Genomic DNA, 25,520 nt, shown 5'->3' with positions numbered 1-25,520 from the left:
TTTTTATTAAATGTGTTGTTCATTGATTGGCTAGTCATCAGTTGTTTACTTTTTAAAGCAGCTTTTTCTTCTGTATCAATTAAAGTCTTTGTTTGTCTTTTTAGATTTACTGGCATCAGAAATCAGGTCATTCCGATGTGATACTTTCTGGGCACCACACTTGGATCCGTTATTCAGCCCAGGTAAGACTTTAAATTTACTTTAAACATTTAGCTCACAATTAATAACAGCCTTACGTCATAGACGAATGCTTGGATTTGTTGAACATAATAAATACTTTCCAACGTTCCAAAAAAACACAAATGTCCGTCAGCTTTTCGTATATATGTTTAATTCAAACATGAATATATATTTAGAACATACAATGCACAAACTGTTAGTGCAGACTATAAAGGTAAAGAGGTTTACACATCAGTTACCCAGGCAAGACAGAAAGGGATGACGGACACAATGTGCCAATTTCAAGTCACCCTAGACAGTAAAGTATTAGTAGAGTGCAAATAATAAATGAAAGGTCTTATCTCCTGTTAGAGTAAAAAACAAGTGCTGGAGACTTTTTAAACATCTTGTTTAAGAATATAATACTATAACCATTTATGACTTTTATGGAAAAATAATATTCTCATATTAACAATAATTATAAATGCAGGACATATGGCAATATATAAATACATATATTTAGGTAAATTCCAGTGGAGCTTGTCACAGCTCAGATCCAGTTCAGCTTGCTGCTCTGTCCGCCTCAGTGATCGGCTGTGATTTTGTCAGTCTGCAGGCCAGGACTTGTGGGGGCTCGTCGGGCTCTTTGGCTGAGCCTTTGGACTCCCCTAAAAAAAGGGGGCAATGCAAAGGACAATATTACATTTTAGCGTAGTTCTTACATATGTTGTGAGTAAACACAATTGTTTGTTTTGTTTTACTATATCAATCCAATACCACTGCATATATGGGTTAATTAACAGAAAATAATGACAGCCACAATTTAGTTAAAAAACGATGTTCAGTGGGATATTGTTATCTGAATGCTGTTTCAAATGTACTGCAGGCCAGAGAATTTTACAGTGAACTGTCCCCTTTGCAGTTCAGTACAACCCCCAGTCACAATGCCAGAGCTGAAACATTTATCACAGTATCAACAGAAGATGAACATTACCTGCACAGACTAGTAAAGATTCTAGCTAATAAAATGAATAAATTGTGAAAGTCACTGTATTAGACTTTGTAGTGGTTATGGTGATTTGTCTGGATATATATCTATATATTATTAATTACAGAGTATACCTACATTGATTAAGATTGTTTAATTAAACTTAAACAATAGAAATGTAATAGTCATCAATATTTTAACATGATTAAAAAGAATCTTTACCATGGCAATCTACAGTATCTTTGTAGCACCTCAAGGGGGCAGCAGTGCACCTCCAGTCAGTGTTGCCCAACACCCAAACTAGAACTTGAAGCTAAGCAGTGGAACTGATCCTACCCACTTTAAATACAATAGACATTGCTCGCTGTACAGTTATGTTGTGTCTGTAACCTGCACCCTTTTCAGCCTGCTTGCATACCACTTCCTCACAAGATTCAAAGCTGATGAAACTGAAACCTTTCAGACCATAAATACCTCAAGGCATGTAAAAAGTCCTGACTCCTGATGTTGGTGTTTTGTCTTTTAGGCTGGTAAAACTGATCAAAACTGCACCAGGAAAGTCTGCATCCAAAATCATAAGAGCGCTATTTTTAAGGTAAGCCAAGTGCTTAATTAAAATTATCTGCCTATATGGGCAATATCACCACAGTGTAGGAGAAAAGACTCACCACAGCAGTCTGGGTTTTAGCGTAGTTCATATGGGCATACAGTAGCACTGCTGTATCGTTGTGGGCTGCCTCTAGTGCAATGGAGAGAGCATTGCTGCCATCCTGCCAAAAACAATAGAAAGAGTAAAATCAGTTCATTAAACCTAAATATCTTCTGAATACCATGTCCCATGCTTGGGCAATTTACCCATTCCCCATCAGACAGATTACTATTTTGCAGTTTGATTGGCTTGTAAGCTAGCAGGATGTTAATGTAAATCTCTATCTCCTACTATATCATGTCAAGTAGGACACAAAAACAGGTCCGTTTAGCACCCCTACAGATCTATAGTTTGGTACATAATCTGACTGTAACCCGACTCGGCTGTTATAGTCACAAAGATGATGTTTAATCTTTTTAGTCTTGCAGTCTTTTCAGTGGACTGGGGAGGTGAGGGGTTTTCCAAGTGCTGCCCCCCCTCTCCGGTCCAGCTGTGCTGCACTGAAACACAATCCAGGAGCTGAATCCACCAAATGGCCAACTCATTCTGGCACAGATGTGAACACTCAAATATCTGTCTGCCTGGCTTCTCTTCAAGCATCCAGGCAGTCCACTGTAAAATCACTTTACAGTCACTTTTTTTTTTTATTAAGTAGAAAATGCCAGAAGTAGGTATAAGGAGAGTTTTCTTTTATAGAATGATCTGGTTGTCAAAATGCTACATTTTCTCAATTGATTTTAGTCTAAAACTAATACTCTATTATCTATTCCTCTTAAGAAATGGACAAGGTTTCTTGGAGAAGAGTAATTGGTGCCGATTTGTGAATGGGTCATGCGCTGAAGTTTGCAGAGCACTGTGTCTAAAGTCAGCATGTCTGTGAACAGCAGGGTTCTAATTCTTCCTCCAGGGCTTGTGAATTGCTCAGGGATTGAGTTTCCTGTATGTAAAGAACACTGATTTGACTCAAAGGCAGATGGAGCTAATCTACTTGCGGTTCTTTAGCTTGCTAACTGGGAAAACTATTTTTAAGGTGACGTGAAGAGGAAACCTTACAGACCCATTTCCCACAAGGAGCTGTGTCCCGAGAACAGATTAGGCTGAATAGCAGATAAGAAAGCACTCAGAAAAATGCAACAGCTGCCTTTAGCATTAGGCTCAGAGTTTGAAAAGTCTCTTTTGTAAAACACATGTTAAATGAAATTGTAAATGCTATATATGTTAAAATCGTAAATGCCTTACATTATCCATGATGGATATGTCGCACCCAGGCTGTTCAAGGAGCAGTTTGACAATCTCAGCTCGGCCATGCTCGCTGGCACACATCAGAGCTGTGGATCCCTCATCGTCCTGCACGTTCACATCAGCGCCACACTCCAGCAGCGCCTGCACCATCTCAAGCCGCCCATGGCTCACTGCTAACATCAGTGCCGTCTGGCCTGCCTGCAGAGGCAAAGAAAAACGTTTTATTTTGTAGATTTTAAACAAGAAATGAGCAGATCTCTACCAGCTTGAGGCTCCTTCACACGGCCTCCTGAAAATACATGCTAACTTAGTTGACACAACTTCTACTTTCATACTATCTGAAATCATGTGAATAAGTTTTGGCAGCATGGTCCTCATTGCCTGTTTTAGCTGTTTGTATACCGACAAGTATTTTGTGTATTGACATAATGCCCTGTTTAATGGCAGTTCAATCCCAAACTTGATATGCACAACAGACCTGCCTCTGAACTTTCAGCAGCATCATTTACTCAACAGTGGTCACTTGATAATTTTTACTGAATATTTCTTTTATCTAGTAAATAACTAGTTGGTAGTAAAATGATCTTCAGATGCTTGTTTTGTTCTGTTAATATTTGCAGACTATAATACATAATAGGCAGATGTAAATACATACAAGGCAGTGAATTAATATAGAGGTTCAAAATAAGAAGCACATCTACAGATATGATTCAGCAAATAACTGCCCCAATTAAAACATGAACTTACATTAGTAAGTGTTAAATTCCTGATGCTAACAACTGCAGTGTGTGCCTCATATTCTAAGCCCCACAGCAACAATAAGCACCAGTAATTAGATTTGTATCCAGTGATGCTATAAGTTCAAGTCTTATGACTTGGCAGCGAGAGATCACCATCAGGCGCCATGTTCAAACACAATACACAACCTGATTAGCTCAACCAGAGAGATAAAGCCACTCAAAAAGTCAACAGATTCCCATGAAAGACTTGTATATCATATTAGGCTACACATTTACTTAATCTAATTAAATATATAACCAATCATTCTTGAATGTTGAACCTTATTACAACACAATAATGTCCAACAAGCATCACTACTGGAATAAAAAAGAGGGGCCTTATTCCCTGAACTGTTTTTATTAACATTTTCTTAAACAGTAGTGAATATGAAGTGGTTATTCATTCGAAAATACTTTTTTAACAACTATTAATAAAGTTAATTAAGCCACATTAAACATAATGGACTAAACAATTGCTAGAACACACACGAATATGATAAGCCAGTTAAAATGCACAACAAAGAGTATTTGGATTGTAAAAATCACTAGAAAATGTAATGCTACACTTTTTTTTCCTGTGGTTATACTGTATTTGGCTGTGAAATGTAAAATTGATCTTGTTCCTTTACAAATAAACAATATATTGTATTAAAATTTAGATATACACTACATTAGCCGTTTTGTGTTCTGTTTTTTCTCAATTCACAGGCAATAATAAAACAGCTATGTCTTTGCCTCACATCTCTATTGTGATACAAGTATTTGTAGTGTGCGTAAAACATTTTCTTCCAGAAATTGCTCCGGTCCAATGGTAAAACGAGTAAACAGCACACATGAGTGGTGTGTCTGTGTGTGATGAATTGAAAATGACTTGCCTGGCTGGCCTTGGCGTTGACATTTCCCTGACTGAAGAGCTTCTTCACCACAGCCATGTCCTCCTCCTTCTTCACAGTTGAGAGAGCAGCCAGCATGATGGCTGTGTAACCTGCCTTGTTCTGCTTATCCACAGCACACACCCCTGTAGGAAACACACTTTATTACTGTGAATGTCCCGCTTACAGCATATGCAACCATGCATACGGTTAAAGATAAAATTAGCCCCCTTCTGAATCAGATTACCCAAGTGCTGTTCAATAAAGCAAAGGAATTTTAACACAGCATTTGTACCATAGCATTTCTCTTGAGGAAGCCTTAATTACTTTAATTTGCACAGAGTAACAGACTCTTTATTTAGATAAACCAAACACTACCAGGGTCAGTATTATTAGCTCCCTTAAGGACTGTCCTCTCTAGGTAAAAACAAATCACTGTTATGCAACAACACTATGTAGTTCATGCTTAAACTGAGTAACCCTGTAAGCATTTGATTTGCACCTAAGTGAGGATTGATATCCTGCAGCACACACACAGTTGACAAGTGATGTTTTGCCTTAACATTTGTGAAAACTCATAGTAAAGTGAAAAAAAGTGTAGATTGAAAAAAAAGGATTGTTAATTACTACAAAGCAGGAGAAGAAGTTAGAATTAGAAGTTAATTAAAGTGCCTCCAAATTCCAAGAACTGACATGAGAGGTATAATCAGGATGTTCAAAGAGTCCAACAGTGCAGAACAAGACAGGCAGAGGGAAACTTTGTAAGGCTCTGGAAAGAAAACTGGTGAGAGATGTGTCTAAAGGTCCTAGAACAACAGCCAAGCCTGGAATTGAAGTGTCAGAGAAGACAGTCGCTAGTGTCCTGCACAGGAATGGACTGTGAGGTTACAGACCAAGAAAAACTGAAGTATGCTGGAGACAGCTTGGAGGAAGACTACACATGCTTGTTGATACTTCTTTGTTCTAATAAACAAAATGTGAAAAATATATTCTAAAAGACTAATTGTAGTGGGATTAACAATTTAGTTTCAACCGACTCCATCACCGACTTTGTCCCGTCTCACTGACCTGTGTCCAGCAGCAGTCCGACCACACCGAAGTTGGAGTGGGAGACGCTGTAGTGAAGAGCCGTATTACCATTCCCATCAGTCATGTTGACTACATGCTCAAGCAGCATTGACGACACCTCAGAGAACGCCATCAGGTAGTCAGAGACCCGCGATGGCTGAGCCATCTTGGCGCTGGAGATACGGAACCACTCAAGCTGGACGGTGTGGGTGCTGGAGAGCTGAAGATGAGGGAAGTGACACAGTTATGCACTGTAAAAAAAAACTGAGCAAACAACAGCTGAGGCAGCGCTCCTTCAGTTGTTTTCAACATCTGCTGTCAAACACATCCTTGGCCTTTTCATTGTTATTGTTCATGAGGCTCCTATCGTTTGTAAATAAAGTTTGATGGCAGACAAATATGCAGCAACAATATATTACATTCCCACAGCTTCATTATTAAAGTTGAATGTGTAAATAAGAATGCAGGGACGCACCACTTCCTTACTCTTCAGTGTTTTGATGTCATCGTTCAAGTGGTTCTTCAGAATGAGGCAGGCTTCACGCATTTTTGAGCTCAGCTCAAACCTGTGACAAACATCAAGCAAAAAACTAATTACTGCTTTCTACACTGTAATTAAGACATTTTACAAAACATTTTTTCCTGCAGCTTAAAACTCATAGTCAACATGGAAATTTAAAATCTAGCACCTACTTCTCTTTCACGGCATCAGATGAATACTCTGCAGCTCTCAAGGTCTCCTCATCAGTGTCGCTCTCGTCCAGGTTGACGTTTCTCTCCTCCTCAGAGGTTTCTTCCTCTAAAGCTGCTTCATCCTCCTCTGTGCTGTCCAAACACTCGCCTTCTCCACTTTCCCCAGAAGAACTGCCTTCTTCTTCCTCTTCTTCCTCCTCTTCTTCACTAGATGTTGACTCATACCTGGAATAAACATTTTTTTAATTTGTCCATTTTAAATTTTATTTTCCAAACCTCGTCACAGTGTTATTTCTGACCTGTCACCCATGTTTTGTTTTTGCTGTGGCAAAGATAAAAATTAGGTTCTGTGTTACCGTTACTGACCCTCCATTTAAAATGCCAACAAACTGCAGACTCTTCTTTCCAGCAGTGCGGTTCTCTCCCGAGTTACTCCCATCCTTTCTCTTCATGATCGATTTGAGCATACCTTATGGAATAAAGAAGGAAATAATATTTCACATGCCTCATATCCAAATCATAATGATAACATATGCAATCACTTTCATCTATTATAGTATTTTATATCAATTTTATTCTAGATTTGCTCAAAAAAAGAAAAGCCTCATGACCCATTCTTGTGTGAAGCTGTGAGTTCTTGTGTTCTTTCTTTCATAGTCTTTCAATGTGAATAATTTACACTTGTATAGACCCAGTCTTGTTAAAATCAGTGATGAAATCATGCAGCACTGACCGGCCTTGGTGTTGCTGGCTGCTGTCTTCTCTTCTTGGTCTCCCTCTTTTTTCTCAACTGGACCAACAACTTCTTCGTCTGGTGAAACCTTGTATTCGGCAATGGTCAGCTGTCTCTTCTTTGGCACGGTAACTTTCTGCTCTTCAGTCTTGTCCTCACAAAGGTTCTCCCATTGACTTCCAGTACTAACCAGTGCAACAGCAGCTAGTTCCGCTGGTGTCACCACAGCATCAGTCTGGGTGCCTTGTTCTCTCTGGTCTGCTTCTAAGCTTTCGCCTACACATGCATCAGTCAAATCTGGATGACACAACACAGCAACGTGCCTTAAAGCAGAAGTCAGTGTCTCTACCTGGGCATTTGTCGTGTCTGGTTTGGCAAGAACTCCCTTCTCAAATGTGATTTTGGAGGTCTTTTCCTGAATCTGGGCTCTGAGGATTCCCAGGTCTTTGTCAGCTACACTCAGCTGATCCTCTAGAGCCACAATAGACTCCTGCTGGAATTTAATCGTGTCCTGTAAGGTGTCTATTTCCCGCTGCGCCTCAGTGGTTAGCCCAAGCAGTGACTCCATGACCCAAACTTCAGCATCTTCTGTCTCTACGCTGGTTTGTATTCCCTCTTCATGAACCAGAAGGGCCTCCGTTCCTGTGCATTTCTCACACATGTTCAGGTTGGTGCCCTCAGAAGCATCTTTCACTCCATGGCTGTAGTAGAAAACAACTGATTTCATTGGCACATCTTCTCCAACAGCCACTGTATTTTTCTGGACTACCTTTTCTGGCGTTTTTACTAAGTTTTTGGGTGACAGTTCAGTAGGTTTTTCATCCTTTCCCTCAAACTTCCCTGCTAGCCTTTTCAGCTCAGCTGATTTTCCAGGACCTTTGTGTCCAGCCGAGCGACCTTGGTCAGTTTGGAGGGGTTCTGTAGTTTGGGTAGAAGATTCTGTTGACTTTTGCTTCTGCTGGGCAACCTCTATGGCTGCTTTCTTCTCCTGCAGGGCTAACAGCAGCATGTCTTTCTCTGCACGAAGCGTGGCTACCTCCTTCTCAAGCGCAGGAACACCCTTTACTCTCTCTTCCATCTCTTTTAACTGCTTCAAGGCCGTAGCCATCTGCTCTCTAACTGTCTGCAGCTGGCTGGGTGGGATTGGGGTCACTGTGGTGCCAGCAGCTGGAGTGCTTCGCCCAGAGGTCTGAGGACTGGGTTTAGTCCAGCTACTTTGCAGAGCCTGAGTGGATGGGGTGGCTAAGAGCGGTTTGGGAGGATCTGCCAGCTGGAAACGCCCCCCATTCTGATGCTGGCTGGTTTGCTCCTGCTGCAGCCGCCGACTGGTTTCTAGAAGAGTTCGCTCTACTCTTGGGTTGCGTTGTGGTGGAGGCGGTGGCACTTTTGTTCCAGCAGACAGGGGAGGGATGCTGATGAGGGTCACAGGAGAAAGGGAGACTCCCTCACATGGTGCTGATCCAAGGCGGTTACGTGGTGGCGGAAGGGGAGGAGCTCTGCCATCTTCACTGGCCGGGGATGCGAGTGACTCCGTCGATGTCCAGCCACTGGTACGTCCGCCCACACTAGGACTCCTATGTGAAAGTTTCAGACCCCGTCCAGAGCGGCGAGAGTTCATGGGGGCACGGCGGAGGTTGTGCCCACTTTCTATCTCCTCTACATACTTAAGGAAGTCCAGATCCAGCTGGAAGCCATATGGAGTCTGGACGGAGTAAGAGCCTGGCTGCTCAGCCTCCTCCTGACGGGAGTAAAGGAATGGAGAGCCTAGATCGGAAGTAAAACAAATCTTAATTACTTACTTACTTAATTGACAACACAAAAGTCAAAACAATATTTACTGTATGTTCAATTGTCAACATGTTGAATTGTATTTTCTATCTGAAAACATAAAATACGTCAGCATATGTGCTGTAGATGTGTCTGTGTGCAGGTACAATATACACACAGAAGCCTAAAATGTCAACAAAAATGTGGAAAAACAAACACAGTGACATCTACATGCAGTGTCTTACCAGGCAGCTTTGGGTTAACTTGCACTGACTGAGTCATTTTTCTGGACAGGAAACTTTCAGCAGGCACTCGGCTTCAAAACCTGGCTAAAGACAACATACAGACTAATAGTCAACATTTTTTTCAAATATGAAAAAGAATGCAGCTTCCTGACAGCATAACTGGCTCCATGTTCTAGTGTTAACGGTGGACATAGATGCTCCTTTATAGCAGCTGTAAACCATGTATGGAAAGGCCTGAAGAGGTTTGTGTTTTTTTATGCTCATTAGCGCATGTGACAGCCTGTGACTGAACAGAAAGGAAAGTGACTCCCTTGCTTTTACAGAGAAAGAGGTTCTGTTACATGAACCTCATGTTTGCTTTTCTTCCTTGCAGGTGCTAAAGTTTGGTCTGACATTCACACTGAAGAAACACCTCAGAATAAATTTAAAAACAAAGAGCTGAACTGTGTCCAAAAGCTGAATCCACAAGACAGCTGCTCCATTAACACCAGCCTTACACCTCCCAACTCCACTGAAAAACCTCAGGATTCTTCACACAGGGCTCTCTGCATCACATGGCCCGCCATACTGCTTTACCGGGAAGTCCCCTTCTTAAGCCTAAGGTACACGTCTGGATACAAACATGATATATTCAGAATGTCCAAACAGGATAAAAGTTGAGAGCTTTTCTTTGTTGAGCCATAGCAGCTTCAGTCCTATTAACAAGCTGTCTCTTCCTCAGAAAATATAAAATGCTTCCTGTGCTGCAGGAAAATCTACCAGTCAGTCAAACCAAAATGAAAAATGTTGTGACAGCAATCACAAAGGAGAGCAGGAAACGTGAACGTAAAAGTAACTTCAGTGTGTTGAAGTTACCTCTCAGCTGCTCGGCGAGCAATTCAGGCAGCTGCTCAGGCTGGTTCCCTCCTTCCTGCTCCACACAGCCCTGTGGAAAACAAGACACAAACTATCAGGATAACCATGATTACAGAGCACACTGCTAAAAGAACACTGAGGAACAGGCATCAAATTAAAGGACAACCCTGAATGCAGTTATTGAAAAAGATGCTCACTGTCTCTTGGCTAAATCTCAGAATTTTCCCTACTGATATGAGAGGGTTTTCACAAGAAAGAATAAGTATACCAGAGGTGATTGATAAGATTTTGGCCTAAGGTAGAGTGAGAGCTCAGCTTTTGGTACGCAGGTATGCATCTGCAACTCTAAAAAAGTCAGGACACAAGCCTTATGTAGTCATCCAGGTATGTAGATTTGAGCTAATCACCTGTCTCATTTAAAGGTAGGGTAGGAGATTTTGAAACAGTAAACACATGCCCGATTCTCTCGGAGCTCACCCCGAAGCCACGCCTCCCAACCACATGGACGCACATTACCTGAAGACAAGCTGCAGTCTGTGACTTCGGCCATCATGCACTAACCCCTCTGGTGCGCGCAGAGCAGGAAGAGAATGACAACCAGCCAATACTCCGCACAGGGTCGTCCCGGAGGATTGGCTGATGTTTTTAGCATTTTATAGCTTCCACAGATGATTCATATTCTTCGTTTTAATGCAAAACTGCCGAACTAATTGGTTGCTATCGGATTGTAAAGAGAAGTTACACTTATTTAACAAAAAGTGCAGCCGAATGAAATCTCCTACCCTACCTTTAAGAATTTATATACATCAAATTTTCAATCTTGCAATGGGGAAGATCCAGATATTTTACTGCTGATTAGGTGAACAACTATCTACAAGAAAGTGCCACAAAGTGTCTGATAGTGTTACATACAATGTAAATTTATGTATGATAATATGTGCATCCACCTGCACTGCGCCACACCACATAGGTAAAATGATAGGGCCTTCTGTCTGGGTGAGTCACATAAACCTGGAGGTTCAAATTAAAAACAAGACTAGAAGATGCTTTTTGAAATGTGAAAACATGTCTCCCTGATACAGTAACCTTCAGATAAATGCAGTCATTCATTTCATGTCAAACATAAACACGCACTCTTGCAGTGGCACACACGCAGATGTGTTTTCCAGCAGCCTAAAGCACATTCCTGACACATGCTGTTGAAACATGCCAGTTGTCCTGCTAGCTGTCTGACTACTGATAACCTATAAACACACACACATCATTTGTCTGCTCACACACACAGTTCATTGTCAAAGAGAAGCCCACAACCACTCACACAGACAGACAAGTGATTATCACAATCATATTATGTGCACAATGTGTTAATTAGAGTATGCATTATTTTCACTGGAAAAAAAACACTATTTCTGATAACAGTGTTTCTGCTCAGTGTCTTCTTATCAGCTGCTGCTCTGTTTCTGCTCAGCCTTTCAGTCTCTTTCAGGTCAGGCCACAGCTAACGTGACGCTGCAGTGTACGAGCCAATCAGACACAAGCTTTTCTGAGCTATTGTAACCAAACCAGAGAGAAGCACTTTTCTGTTGTTTGTTTAGAAGAAAACAAGTTATCCAGAGTTTATAAATGAGTCACATGACTCTCTCCTTGTTTGTTTACTAGACAGCTTTAGTAACATGTAATCTGACTGTGACTACAGGGTCTGTAACTTGTCTGAATCTGTGTCATTTGCTATAGCTGGTTTCATCTTTGCACCCAGTTGTACAAAGCTATGCTAACACAGTGGCTCAGGACACCAAAACACTTCCTGATAATGTGGTATGATGACCAACACTGTCTCACCTCAGTGTGTAAGACTTATTTGAGCCAACTCTGTATCTCTTGCTCTTTGTGTAGACTTACTCTTTTTGGATGAGTTTCCTCACAGCAGAGAAAAGTGGCCGAGTTACAACTAGCCTGGTACCCATCACAAAGCTTACAGGCAGTCTGGCGGTTTGTGTGAACACATGATGCTGGGATGGAGTCGTTTCGGTTCTTTCACTGACACTAAAGTGTGCAGCGTTAAACGTAAAACATGCACACATTTTTTGGGGGGGCAGTGTTGTGTGAGGTCATTTCTACTGGTGTACGTAAACACCATGTTTTTACAACAGGTTTTTGCGTGTGACCAAAAATCAGCAGCCTGTTTGTCACTGTTGCCATGGGATAGTTCAATAATGCATATCATCAGAGATATAACCTCTCTCTCTGTGAGGTCAGTTCAGAGAACCTGGAGGAGTGGCCTCAGTTTCTTCCTAGCAACTTTTTTTTCTTTTCACATTCAAGTGGCATAGAAAAGATAAACATGATATTGGAAAGAAGGCAATTCATGGAATGAAAAGATGTGTAACTTAACCTGGACAACCACAGGTTGTGCTTTCCTTTCCTCTGTCCATATGAAGAGATTGCCTTTTGTGATTATCAGTTTAACCAACCTTATGGCACTGACATGCCAGATATGTATCCACTTTAATTCTTTATTCTCAACCCAGAAAACCAGAGAAACTTAAAATACAAAGTAAACAAACGCTGTTCTAAAAAAAAAAAAAAAGCCTACAAACCTACTCAAGCAGCAGAAATGTATCCCTCTGCAGGACTTTAATCATGAAGTATGTGTTATGTTGCTTTCTTAGACAACAGTAATTAACACAACAAGTATGATCTTTAAATCTCTTTTCCCTCATTTTTCTCTGTCCTTCACCTCCTCATCTGATCAGCTCACTTCCTCAGTTTTTCCTCTTACCTTCCTTCTCACCTCCTCTCCTCACATGACTCGTCTTCTTACCTCCTACTACGCTCAAGACACACACACACACACACACACACACGTCCCTGAGCTCCACTCATGTGTTGCTGTTTTTTCTCTCTGATTTGATGACAGCAAATTACAGACTACAGGGAGACGCTGCATTCCTTCCCTCTACACCCGAAGTCCTGACCAGCTGAGAGCCACGCTGTCGAGGCTCACACAGAGACACACACACAGGCATGAACACAAACACCTTCAAGTGCCAGGGCTCATAAAAACACTAACACAAAAAAAGCAACTACTCGAATATCCATGAACACAACACTTCAACAGAGACACAGTCTGAAGTTGTGAAACCTGTGTACACAACCAGAGAAAAACAATTAATCACTGTAAAGTGGGGATTATTTTGTAATTTGCCCATTAACACAATACAGAATGCAACAAAGTAGACGTTATGTGACTGAATTTATTTTAGTCTCTAGCTGTGTGTTTGAGGTCATCAAAATCAAAATTTCTGAGGAGCCTCAAACATCTGCACAGAGCTGCATGTGTGCATTCACACACACCCAAACATCTAATTTACTCACACACAGCGTCACATGATTACACACAGACAAAGCCTGCGTTCACACGAGAAGTTTCACTGAACACATTGTCGACATACCACCTTAACTTAGTAAACATCTAACTGGATTCTATTGTGAGCAGAGAAACCACATCGGTCTAAACTGTTTTATTTCCACGGCAACAAAATGAGTTAATATAACATTTTGTACATTCACTTTTATTATAAAATTTGCATGAACTACACAAGCAGAAGTGAGGAATGAGGAATGTAACCTCTTGTATGCAGACCACATACAGAGAGGGCCACATACTGGAGTTCACTCTGATCCACTTGACTCTGCATAATAAAAGGACCATTCTAGCTATATAATTATTTTATGGGCTCTTGACTGCTGAATAATTTCCTAATTAAGTCCTGGAATGTTCCTGGATTCATTAAAGGAAAAACTGTGTAACGTTTGGTTAATTTCCTCCATTCACTGCTACAGAGTAGAAAAAACAGCGACATTTGTGTTTAGGAAAGCTTAGAAGCCAATAAATATGAACACTTAAGTTTCTTAATGTATTTGTTATACTTTCATTGACATTTTTATTAATCTCGTTATATGCAGAAAATTAAATATGCAAAAATATTATTACAAAACTATGGATCAATGAAGGTTTGCAGATTTCAAACATTAATTGAATAAAAAGAAAATAAATGTAGAATAAGTCAGTGTCACTTTCCACACACCAGTACTCTGTCACAGCAGTGGCCTCTCACAGAAGAACCACAACATTAAAAACAAACAAACAAAGAGGGACATGAAAACGAGTCTCAAAGACTCAGATCTGACCTCCAAACTTCACAACATCTAATTGTGCATTACAACAAGCCTGGTCCATGAAAGCCCCATCCTGCAACTCACAGGACCCGAAAGATCCACTGACAGACATCACAGGACAACCTCAGAAGGTAATGTATTTAAACTGCTTTAACGACTATGATGGTTGTATGTCCACCTGAAATCTCGTGTCCACATACAGGTTACATATGGTAAAGTATTGTGTATTATTTCCAGTTTCTTGTCCTTTTTTCCCCTAAGGGAAGTGAGCACATTGAAAATAGCTAAATATATTATTAATGCATTTTCTCACCTCTGGCTGAGTTGGAACATGTGACGACGAACGGAGAAGTACCAGCCCAGACTCAGAGACAGGGCCCACTGACGAAGAAGAGAACACTGGGTTGTCCTGCATTCAGGCCGATTCATGGAAGAGGAAATGTTGTGCTGTTTCAAGGCTCGGGGCCATGTTTTGAAACAGTGACCTCATCCAAAACGCCACCCTTTTCCCAAGTAGAGAGGCCAACGGCAGACAAGGGGGAGACACGATTGGACTGACAAGGAGAGGGGGGAGTGAAAGCCAACATCCTCTCTCTGACAGCAACTTTCACAATCTGACTGTTTTACATGAGAAAAAAAACCCATTCAGAAATCTGGACACACACTCACACAACACAGACACACAAAACAAACACACACCACCTCTGTATGCATACCATACACTTGGACTGTGGCACTTGTGAGGACTTGTAGAGGGGTGTTTGGGTCAGGATCAAACTTACATTCAATCAGTGCACTTTTGACAGGAGTAGTAATCATTTACTGTCATGATAAATGCTTATATTAAACATTTTCTGGATAATATTACAGAACAACACTTTATAATTATGGAAAAATTATATAAAATATCAAATGTTTTCTCTCTTATTTCCCACCCAGACTAATCAATTAGCAACTTAAAGAGCTGTTAAAAAATGCTCAGATTATAAAATTATTTTTATATTTAATAATCTACAATTGACACCAGAGGATATTTCATCTGTTCCTGTGACGTCAAAACCTCCAAAACATCTGTATTGAAATGTTTCCTGTGAGTTCTGTTTTCAAGGTCAAGTATGAGTTCAAGTTGCTTTCTGGGAGAGGAAACTGTCCAAAGGTCAATTTTTCAAAACCTTTAATTCAAGTCTCGAAAAAACTTGAACTCACAAACATCTGCTAATCCAGAACTTAATCTCTTTTACAGGTGAACACATTTCTGTCTTTCATGTCTTCATCCTTGTGAGGACGTTTAGATGACACACTGAAACGTAAGCAAGCATCCAGACACACAGGAGGGCCTCTCTGCTGCTGGAATAAATCTGCAGTTTCCTGAAGGGAAGCCCGCTACTCCCCCAATAAATCCCCCCCATCACCACACACATACACACTTCTGTACCCCTGCAGCAGACCTCCCATTGTCTCCCAGTAGGAACTGGAGGGGGAGAAGGAGAAGGAGGGTCCTGCCAGGAAACCCATCGGGCCGTCCTGAAAGCTGCTTCCTGAAGGCAGCAGGAAAACACTGAAGAGAAGACAAGCAGAAGCTGGGAGCTGAAAAAATACAGCGACAAACACGCACACACAGGCATCCTGCAGCCAGCAACAGCACCGACATCACATGATGCATCACACTGAGGTTAGGTAACATGTTATCACATTTGGCGGGGGCTCAAGAGTTTGAGTGTTTGTGAAACTCTCACCTCTACATACAGGATTTAACCGAGCGGAGGCCATTTGCTGTCATCATAAATCACACACTGACGTCTTCAGAGCCACTTTATACAGAAGCAAATGTATATTTTTTTATCACAATCAGGTTGACTTCAAACATCACATGCATCCTGCCGCCCCTCCCTCTTCCTTCCAGATTCTCCAGCAAACACAATCAGGCACATTCAGCCTCCACAATGAGACATTATGCCCGTTTGGTGGCGACGCTGTTTTTGAGAAGTTTTGTGAGGCCTCCTTGTTTTCTCCAAAGCAGCCCCCTCACACCCACTCATGCTCCCTGCCTTTTCCAGACTCTGTCCAGGTTCAAAATGTCACTAAGTGAATTCAATAAAGTTGCGGGGGAAGTCCGACACTTGGAGATATTTGAGGGGCCTTCACAGTGGATCTGAAGCTGTGGAGAAACAGCTGAAAGAAGGATAAAGGGAGGCCAGGGCCACAGATGTCTTTTAAAGAAAGGTCACCGACTTCAGTCTGCATGGCTCCTCAGGCCAGCAGCAGAGCAGCTACAACTTTATGAAAGGGCAAGTGGAGTGGGCCCAGCAGAAAGTCATTTGACATGAAGCACACAGCCGATTACAGAATGCATGGCCTTAGAAAACACTCTGAGGCAGCGTTATGTAAAAGTTGTCAGCTGCAAAGTTTGCAGAACATACAGGATGTGCTTCATACTGCAGATGCATAAGGACCCACAGCTACCCAAGAGTTTCTTAAGGCAAAGAAAGAACTAAATATTCCTCACTGGCCAAGTCAGTCACCTGATCTCAGCCCAACAGAGCATGCTGTTCTCTGACTGAAGACCTGAAGACAAGACTGCCAGCAAACAGACCCACAAACAAGCAGCATCCAAAGGCAGCTGCAGTACAGGCCTGATCTCAAGGGAGGAAACTCATCATCATGTGGTTAGTCTTTGTCCAAGTGTTAAAGGCAATCCTCATGTTTTTTAGTTACATAAATATGAGCCACCAAAAGTGTGTGAGTGCTCACATCTTTAGTGCCTCGTGTTAAATGTAATGTTGTGGTCTACAGAGGTATTCTAATAATTATGAATAATAATATTTAGTCTGTAATACTCTAACACAGACTAACTATATCATCCATATGCAAAGTTAATCAAACAGGCACATCAATACTGATGAGATGAAGGCACTATGTGCTGCTAAAGTAAAAATAAGTATAGTGCATCAGTTTGACCAATGAGGTGGGTCTTTTTCCTGTTTTCTTCTGTATACAGTGATATTGGTGTTAAAAAGCTTCCTGGACTGTGCAGAGTTTGAGTCCCGGCAGCAACAGCAACATCCAGTCAGGCGGCGGCCGGCCCCTCCCTGAAACAAAGCAGCACTCTCAAATCGAGTTTTCCCCTATTAGCTGCAGCTCTGACGACACATTACATTTGGGACCAAACACGCGTCGTTGTTTTCTGTGTGGTGAGACACACACTCACACAATCCATGCCTGATTCATGGCATCTGTGAGGAAGTTTGTATTTAGGTCAAACATCACCATTTGTAGACATCTAAACTCAATGACTTTGTCTCCATTTCTCTCATTTCCTTCTCCTCTAATCACTTTAGCCCTTTGTGCTTTCATGCCAAGCAAATAATGAAAATCAACCAGCTTAAGGCATCTCTAAAAGTCTTTCACAGCTGACCTAGATATCTGCTCCACAGATTTTGTGTTTAAGAGGAGATTCTGACCCATTTGTCTCCCTCACAACAGTAGCAACTGGAGCCTCCAGATGTTTGATTCTCATAACTACAGAACAAGACCAGATGTCCGCCTGTGCCGTTTTATGCTCAGAAACAACAGAAATATGCGTCTATTATCATGTTATTTCCTCCAGTGGTGGAAATTATACTCGTCCTGTGTCTCTTTGATGACGAGGGTCGGGGTAATGACAAGGCAGAGGAAGCTTTGAAATCACTGCTGGAGCCCCTGAGAACACACCATCTCCGCAGAGCTTCTGCTGCGGAAAGTACATGTTTGCGGGCTCTAATTCAGTTTTCCATAATGCAGTGATTCAGTTAGCCGCTCAGATTGGGCCCAGCCATTCCTCCTGCAGTCACACTGAGATGCAATCTGAAGTCTGCCAGGCATTACGAAATTTAATTGAACATATCCACGCCCTGTAGACGACTCTGGAGACAATCTGCCGGGTGATTTCACCCAAACTACAAAAAAATCATAAGTGTTTGTTTCCAGCTGGAATCTCTGTTGCATTTCATGGCTTTCACACCAGAACATAAAGTTTACAGACTCTACACTCAGTGGAGAAAAAGAAAGTTAAAAAGTTAAGTGTGTTCCATCACAAACGGGTGCTCTATGATAAAAGTGGTGCATATTATAAGAAAATCTACTGATAAAAATACTGAAAAGGAGGCTTACACAACAAATTGAGACCCCCTGAAAAGGATTTAAACTAAGTTTAAAGGTTTGTTTTATCCTTTATAGTGTGAACTGAACATGCACCGTCAGAGCCTTGTTAAGTCCTTTTATATGACTTCATTGGTAGGGGTGCATTTTCACAGGCTCCTCTGTGCTAACATACCATTTGTTCCATTATGGGTCTGTGAACAGAGGTGACCTCTGTGCTGTGATGGATTTGGGAGACCAGGCTCCTATATGGAGTCTGAAACTAGAGTCTCACTTGAGCGTTAGTCCTTTTTTTCAGGATTCAGAGTAAAAAGCCGAAACGGTAAAAGAGACAGCATCGGAAAATGTACCAATTCTTTTTTTCCCTGTTAAACTAAACCTTCATTGATCAATTGGTGGTCAGTCTGCAGTTTTCCCACCCTGCACTGATGTTCCAGGACAGTCCTGCCTGCTTCGTTGGATATTTTTAGTCTGTTTTTTTATTCTTTAGTCTTTCTCAGGCTGGAGGGATATCAGAGGGAGGAGCGTCTGATTGGACCACAGGGGTAGATCTCACCAACAATCCCATGAATCCATTTGATGTTCATCCTTTGGAAACTGTAGAAATACTCCTGAGGTAGAGACGTCAGGACAGTAGTGCGGTCAACATTATCTCATACGCATCGTGTAGAAGAACGAGCTTTAACATTCACAGATGAGAGCAAACTGTGCTCAGAGAGACGACCTTTAGCTAATTTTGTTTTCAGTAAGAGCAATTAAATTAATGAAACATCAGGACAAGGACGGCCTGTTGTCTTCAGATCACTTCTAGTTTGTTTACTCTAATAATCTACTTGTGTTATTATAAATCACTTATTCTGACATTCATCTAATTTTTTCAAACAGGATTATTATTACATGCTGCCCTGAATTACAAACTTTTTTCCTGGTTTACAACTTTTTAAATTCCAGGATAATTAACTTTACTCTTGGGTTTTCTGGGATCCAACGCGACTGCTTCATGTTATTCATCAGTCTTCATCTAATAACTGGACATCATTACACAAATGAACGATCTCCACTGATTGAATTTATTTTTGATGATAAGACGCCGTCAGACGACAAAATTTAACATGATCAAGTTACATTTTTGAAAAAACCATCATCATGACGGCTTTAACCTGTCTGATATATGCAGATACCAGTATAATTCAAACTCAATCTGGCTCCGAAATTGTTTTATTCGAGTAAATGACTCGTGATGTTGAGACTATTGAGGCAAATACAATTATGAGCAACAGGGCTGCTCTTCATTTCTGTGAATATCTCCATCCTACAGTAACACAATGTTCTCACCCCTTTGTTTTATAAATAGGAACATTATTTTCTTTCCATTATCTCATTTTGCTGTGCATCAGCATTCCTCTGCTTGTTTTAAAACACAGTGGCCTTATGGTAAGAAAATAAAAAAAGAAAACAAAGATAAAGCTCTTCTTATACGAGCTGCCTCTGAAATCAGAGAATCTGGCATGAAGCAGAAAGTAGCAATTTCCATTTTAAAGCCTGGATGGCTGCTAATTCTGATGAAAGCCTTCAACTATCAGGTTCCATGCAGGCGTAGCACTTAAAGCTAATTGCTGCTCCAGAGCTTTAAAAGGTAAACAAACCACAGAGCAGGAGGAAACTTTATGAATGAACTGCCTAACGATGCATCCCTAAACTACTGATCCAACTGCACTCTTAAGTGTAAAGAATAATTCCTGCTGTCTCCCAGCTGTATCACTACACACTCATCTTTACATTATTTAATTATATTTTGGCGTGTGCCACACACCAGCATGAAAAACAGACACAGTCAGGAACATGTGCAGCATGCAACATGGCCGCCGACAGCCACAAAACACTTCACACAACAACATGCACAACAACTTCACGCGACCCTTTAGACACTTCACTTAGAATTTAATACATTATATACTGAAATTATTTCTTCTGTTAAACCCACTAAAACAGAAAGGCCTGTTTTCATCACAAACTACAGTGCACAGAAAGAAGCCGCATGAAGGTCAGTAACTTAGTTATAGAGGCTATCACTCCTGTCAGCTAACCCTCAGTGTCAACATAGTGCTGGCTGAACAGCCTTGAATGGAGTTTGTAGTGGAGTTCACAATGAGTCGCTTTAGTTACAGGCAGAAAGAGTTTATGTCACTAACTGCGACCGGAGAGCGAAGCCGATTGTGTGACTCCAGTCTGAAGTCAGAAGCCTGACGGTCATGCATCTCATGGTGTTTGTGGCACTGCAGGAACTAACTGGCCCATTCAGGGCAGCAGAAACCTTTGTGCCTGTTTCCACTGCTGGAACCTTTTTTTTTCTCAATTCTAATTTTAAAGGTAGAACAAAGTATCTTCTGTAGTTCTGACATTTTACTCCATTACAGTTAAATACTGAAATATACAAAACAACATACATACAAATGTTGAAACAAACGGAACAGAAGCCAAAGTTCCTACAGTAGAAAAAAGGATTAACTGATTCAGCAGTACTTCAAACTGAGATGTGAAGAAACAACAGAAAATAAATGCAGTTCGGTGAGTTGGTCATGTGTTTAACCAAGCTGGTTGGTCTGTGACAATCATAAAAAGAAATCGTGACGGTGGTCATCTGTGCTTCAAACTCTTCTGCTACAATACAAGAAGAAAAAGCTGCTGGATTCACTGGTTCATCCAACAACTCAACTCGTGATAACAGAGCAGGTCGAGTGAGGGTCACAAACACCGGGCGCTGATAACACGTGTGTTTTCACACCTGTTTTTAGACACTGTCGAAGCACCAGGCTGGATAGAATATATCAAAGGTTTCAGAAAGGAATAGGTGGGTTTGAACCTCACCATGACCACGACTCAGACCTGGACGTCGACTAAACTATGCAGGAGGAAGACATGTCAGTGTATTTATTCTCTCCTCGCTGCATCATGTCACTGCAGTTAGCTAAAATTAAAGCTACTTGTAATAAAGCTAAAAATACAACAGCATGTAGTTTATCAAGCAGCAGGACTCACAAGGACAGACTTTATTTAGTTGGCATTAAACAAAGTGTCCATCAGCTGAAAGATGTGAATCAACAGGGATAATGATTAATAATCTGGTGTTTATTAAAAAGTGAGGGAGTATCAGAGTGTTACAGTGACCTCCCAGCACCTCAAACTACTCTTACAGAGAAGCTATTTTTGATGTGGCTGCAGTAAGTCAAACCCCAGGGTCCAGTTGCAGAAAGACAGTTTCCCCTGAGAGCAACAGAAAGTTACGAGCTTAACACCAATTCAACGGATGACTTTAGCTTAACGCTATGCTCATCAGCTGCATCACATTTTTACTGAACTCATCAATCGTCCTGAAGACACATTTCAAGAAAAGAACGGCACGTTTTAAAACCTGCACATTAAGAGACGAAAGCGGAAGTTCAACAAAAAGGTCGCTGCTTCCTCATATTCCTCAAACATTTACTGTTTCTCTGTAGATTTTCATCCGGCCTGATTATTCCACATTGTTCCCACGATTATTCCCAAACAATTCAACCGAGCTCCCACATGGTTTCACCAAAGCAGAGCCTCAACAGCCTCAACAATCAGTATCCAAAAATCTGAATATTTTGTAATTCAGAATTCCTGTCAATAATCAGCAGCTTTTTTCACCACAGATTTGATTTATAATCATTTGACTGATGCAGTAACACAAAGCCTTTCAAACATGACGTCAGGAAACAGTAACACTCACTGCAAAACAGATCAGAGGTTTAGCCTGCCACAGCCTTTCCTGCAGCATGATGTTGCATCACCTGTGAAAGTATGGTTTACCTTGCAGTTAAGACAAAGAATAAAAGTTTTACCACTGTAATAAACTTTCCAGGGTCGTACCATCAAACTGTAGCAGAGCCGAGTTTAGTTGTCTGAGAAAGCTTCTAAGGCTGTAAACACAAACAGGCCTTCCACAGTATTATTTCATCACCTCATTGGTATTTAATGTAACACACCCCCACAGCAACACTGTTTTCAGGACGAACACTCACAGCTGTGGCTGCTGATTGTCCATCATCCCCAGTGAGTCACATTCAGAGGCTGATGGAGCCAATGAAACCACATCATCTGCAAACAGCAACATACACGAGCTTCACACACTTACAGAACTAATGAACCTAATCAACAGCTAGGACCTTCCAGCTCTCCACCTCTGTGGAAACACACCATGTTATAAAATATGTGAGGTCAGCCGCCAGAAAGACGATCAGACACAGAACACATCTGAGGAACCAGAGCCTGATCAATACCACTCATCTGAATCACCTCTGCACTCAGCATCACTACATGGTCATGAGTGGAGAGGAGATGATGCACCGCTGCATAACATAACAGAACAGCCAGAGGACATGTGGGGGGGTCGACACTTCTCACAATAGAGGCGGTCGGGGGGGATTTCCATCCCATAAAGCAGCCTCACCCACAACTATTAGCTTTTATCTACACTTACTGTTTCTGAAGCTAAAACTGACACTGATCAGATAAACAGATGAAATCATTTTAATTTTCTTTTCAACACAAAACAACAAAACTACAACAACAAATCAGCTGATCAGATCTAAGTGATTATAGACCACAAAAAAAATTTTCATAAAATAATCCCACCACACAGCACCAATTTTAAAGCAATGAAGTCAAAGATAAAGGACAGATAAGATTTTCAGTGTGCTTACAAAAACACAGCAATTAATTTCAAACTATGAAACCCACAAAAAACAAAGCAGACATCAGCCTAGAAAACAAGCCTGAACACTGTTAAAGTGAATTTAAATCAATAAATTATAACCTTCCAGTGACACTAAAACATAAAAAACACACAAATACTAAGACAATAACATTCCACTAAAAATTAATGGACTTCTGTGCAAAGCAACAATTATTTAAATAAAGTTTGATTGCTCTGCAATCAAACTAACTAAACACAAACTCTCCCTGCAGGCGCTGCACAGACACTGTGATCAATAATAATTAACAGGAACCCCCTCAGGCTGCGCTAATTAACCTACAACACACACTCTGTTGTTTGTTCGATCGGCCGATGCTAATCAAACCGTATCGATTCATTAATGGATCCCCCGGGCGCCTCCCGCTTACCTTCTGCCTTCTCTCCGTCCGGTCACACTGAGACTTGTCATAACTTTCGGAGAAGGTAAGAAAAGTTTGGGAGGAGAAGTTAAAAAAAACTCCAGCCCCTCTGACTGCAGCAGCGAGCAAGTTACCTGAAAGTTCAACACGTGTTTCCTGCCCGTGGAGTTCAAAATAAAACTGCCACGTTGTGTTTTCATAACCATCATTCCGAAGCACAACATTGGTGTAAGTAAAAATTGGTATTTTGTTGGACTGCCTTTTGTAATATGGGAATGTTCATAATGACATTTTATATCTTTCCACTTTTCTTCATTGTCTACATTTTTTAACGCTACACAATTTTCATATTTTCCATTTTTAATTTTTACAGCTCGTTCAACTTTTATTTTGAAGGCTGTGTGTCTGCTCCGGGCGTTTCCGGTCTGACTGCTTTGATGGATGGTACTTTGACGCAGTTTGCGCTGATTGCAGCATGAAGAGATCAGTGACAGACAGATGAATTCTCCAATCAGAGATGAGGTTGAGACGCCGTCGAAGTTGACGACACAGAGGCGGGGCTTATTGGCCTGTTTGTTCAAATGGCGCCAAAGTGACAGGATTTATTTATAAATAACCCAATAAGAGGTGACATATTATTTATCTCCCAATTATTAATTATTATATATATAAAATTCAATATATATATGTGTGTATATATATATATATATATATATACATATACACACATATATTTAGAAGTCCATGGACATGGAAATTAAAACAAACAGAACTTATTAAGATTACATTTTTATATATATATATATAAATGGACTTTCAAAAAATCAGCTTAGCTAATCAGCTTAGTTTACAAAAAACTGCATCATCCTCTTTCCAGCGGCAGAGGGCGCTGATGTCTTTCAGGTTGAAGACAGTCACAGGACTTTTGTACCTGAAACAAACTCGTCTACAACAAGCTGCAGGTCCTGATCCCTTTACAACCAACAATTTACTCTATGTTGATAAAACAATACAACCGCTCACAAACATTTTATTTAGTTACTTTTTTAAATGATTAAACATTAATAGACTGCTTGGTTGTTGTCCATAGCAAACAGCTAAAGATGATCCAATTACTTTTTTGTCATTATTGAACTTCACTTCCTCACTGTCTCAGATACAGCTGTCTAAATGTCTTGGTTATAACATGTTTACAACTTTTTGGTTTCACTTCTGCTGTGACTGTTCAGCATCTGTTTTTGTTCCTGTTGCCATGACAAACAGCATAAATCACCACAGCAACAGGAGCTTTCATTTCAGTCTCCTCTGCCATCAGTCAGTGCAGCTCCTTTTTTTACTATTTAATATATAAATTGTATCCAGATGTTGCAAACTATATTAGTAGAATGTGTTAACAGTCCTTCAAAATGAACACTGGGCCTCTGAAGGACTACGTTCACTCCGGTGACCAGCTGGAAACCTCTCTGGGGTCAGAACAGACTCTTATCAATAACCAAACAGCTGCTCTGAAGGGACCAGACTGTCAGGAAATACTTAAAATAAAAATGCACTAAGAAACACCTCTGAATCACTGAAGCTAGTTTCACTTCCAGAATAGACTTCACTTTTTCCCCAGGTCGTGTCAAAAGTGCGTTTGCAGGAGGAGAGTTTTCTGATGGGCCGCACAGATGTAGGAAGCTCACATTATTTTAGAAGCACAGTTAATGGCTCCTCTTTCCTCCGGGTCAGGCTGACCTGCAGCAGAAAAGGTCACGCTCACCGACCCAAGAGACATGAGCACACCCTCATCCTGTGACACCCCAATCACGGCACAGTTCACTGCTGTCAGCCGATCAAACACAACTAAAACTGTCCAAAGGGTTGATATTCACAAAAATAATTTCGGCTTCTTTAAGCCACTTAAAGCAAAAGGATCAGGTGTTTTAAAGTTCTGGATGTTGTAAAATGTCACCTGCATGATAGGAACACAGACTGAAATCAACACACTGGACGACTCGTGGTGTTTTATGGTTATT

General features: G+C 41.0%; 1 protein-coding gene across 6 annotated transcripts; it reads right to left on the bottom strand.

The window, feature by feature from the left end:
- Positions 1-382: 382 nt before the first annotated feature.
- Positions 383-23,601, bottom strand: kank3 (KN motif and ankyrin repeat domains 3). Of its 6 annotated transcripts, none has more exons than XM_028403583.1 (12): positions 23,515-23,599; positions 10,051-10,120; positions 9,197-9,279; positions 7,184-8,954; positions 6,817-6,919; positions 6,451-6,675; positions 6,233-6,323; positions 5,758-5,977; positions 4,693-4,835; positions 3,036-3,236; positions 1,816-1,917; positions 383-827 (listed from the first exon to the last, which is right to left on the bottom strand). In XM_028403583.1, the coding sequence occupies exons 3-12, from the start codon at positions 9,230-9,232 to the stop codon at positions 765-767; spliced, it is 2,955 nt and encodes a 984-aa protein (XP_028259384.1). In that variant the 5' UTR covers positions 9,233-9,279; positions 10,051-10,120; positions 23,515-23,599; the 3' UTR covers positions 383-764. The 6 variants fall into 6 exon arrangements, with proteins under 6 accessions (XP_028259384.1, XP_028259387.1, XP_028259388.1 ...); XM_028403586.1 differs by having other exon boundaries at positions 765-827; positions 9,197-9,275; positions 23,515-23,601; XM_028403587.1 differs by having other exon boundaries at positions 765-827; positions 7,184-8,947; positions 9,196-9,279; positions 23,515-23,600.
- Positions 23,602-25,520: the final 1,919 nt, after the last annotated feature.

The sequence above is a fragment of the Parambassis ranga genome, chromosome 4, assembly GCF_900634625.1.
Source record: "Parambassis ranga chromosome 4, fParRan2.1, whole genome shotgun sequence".
Taxonomy (NCBI): Eukaryota; Metazoa; Chordata; class Actinopteri; family Ambassidae; genus Parambassis; species Parambassis ranga.
This window is presented reverse-complemented; position numbering and strand designations above follow the sequence as displayed.

Excerpts from the sequence above, each read along its gene's own strand:
- kank3 (XM_028403586.1), bottom strand. The coding sequence starts at position 9,232 with ATGACTCAGTCAGTGCAAGTTAACCCAAAGCTGCCT. Across the intron at positions 6,676-6,816 it reads GTTGGCATTTTAAATGGAGG|GTATGAGTCAACATCTAGTG; the intron begins GTCAGTAACGGT and ends TGTTTATTCCAG. Across the intron at positions 6,324-6,450 it reads TCTGATGCCGTGAAAGAGAA|GTTTGAGCTGAGCTCAAAAA; the intron begins GTAGGTGCTAGA and ends TGTTTGTCACAG.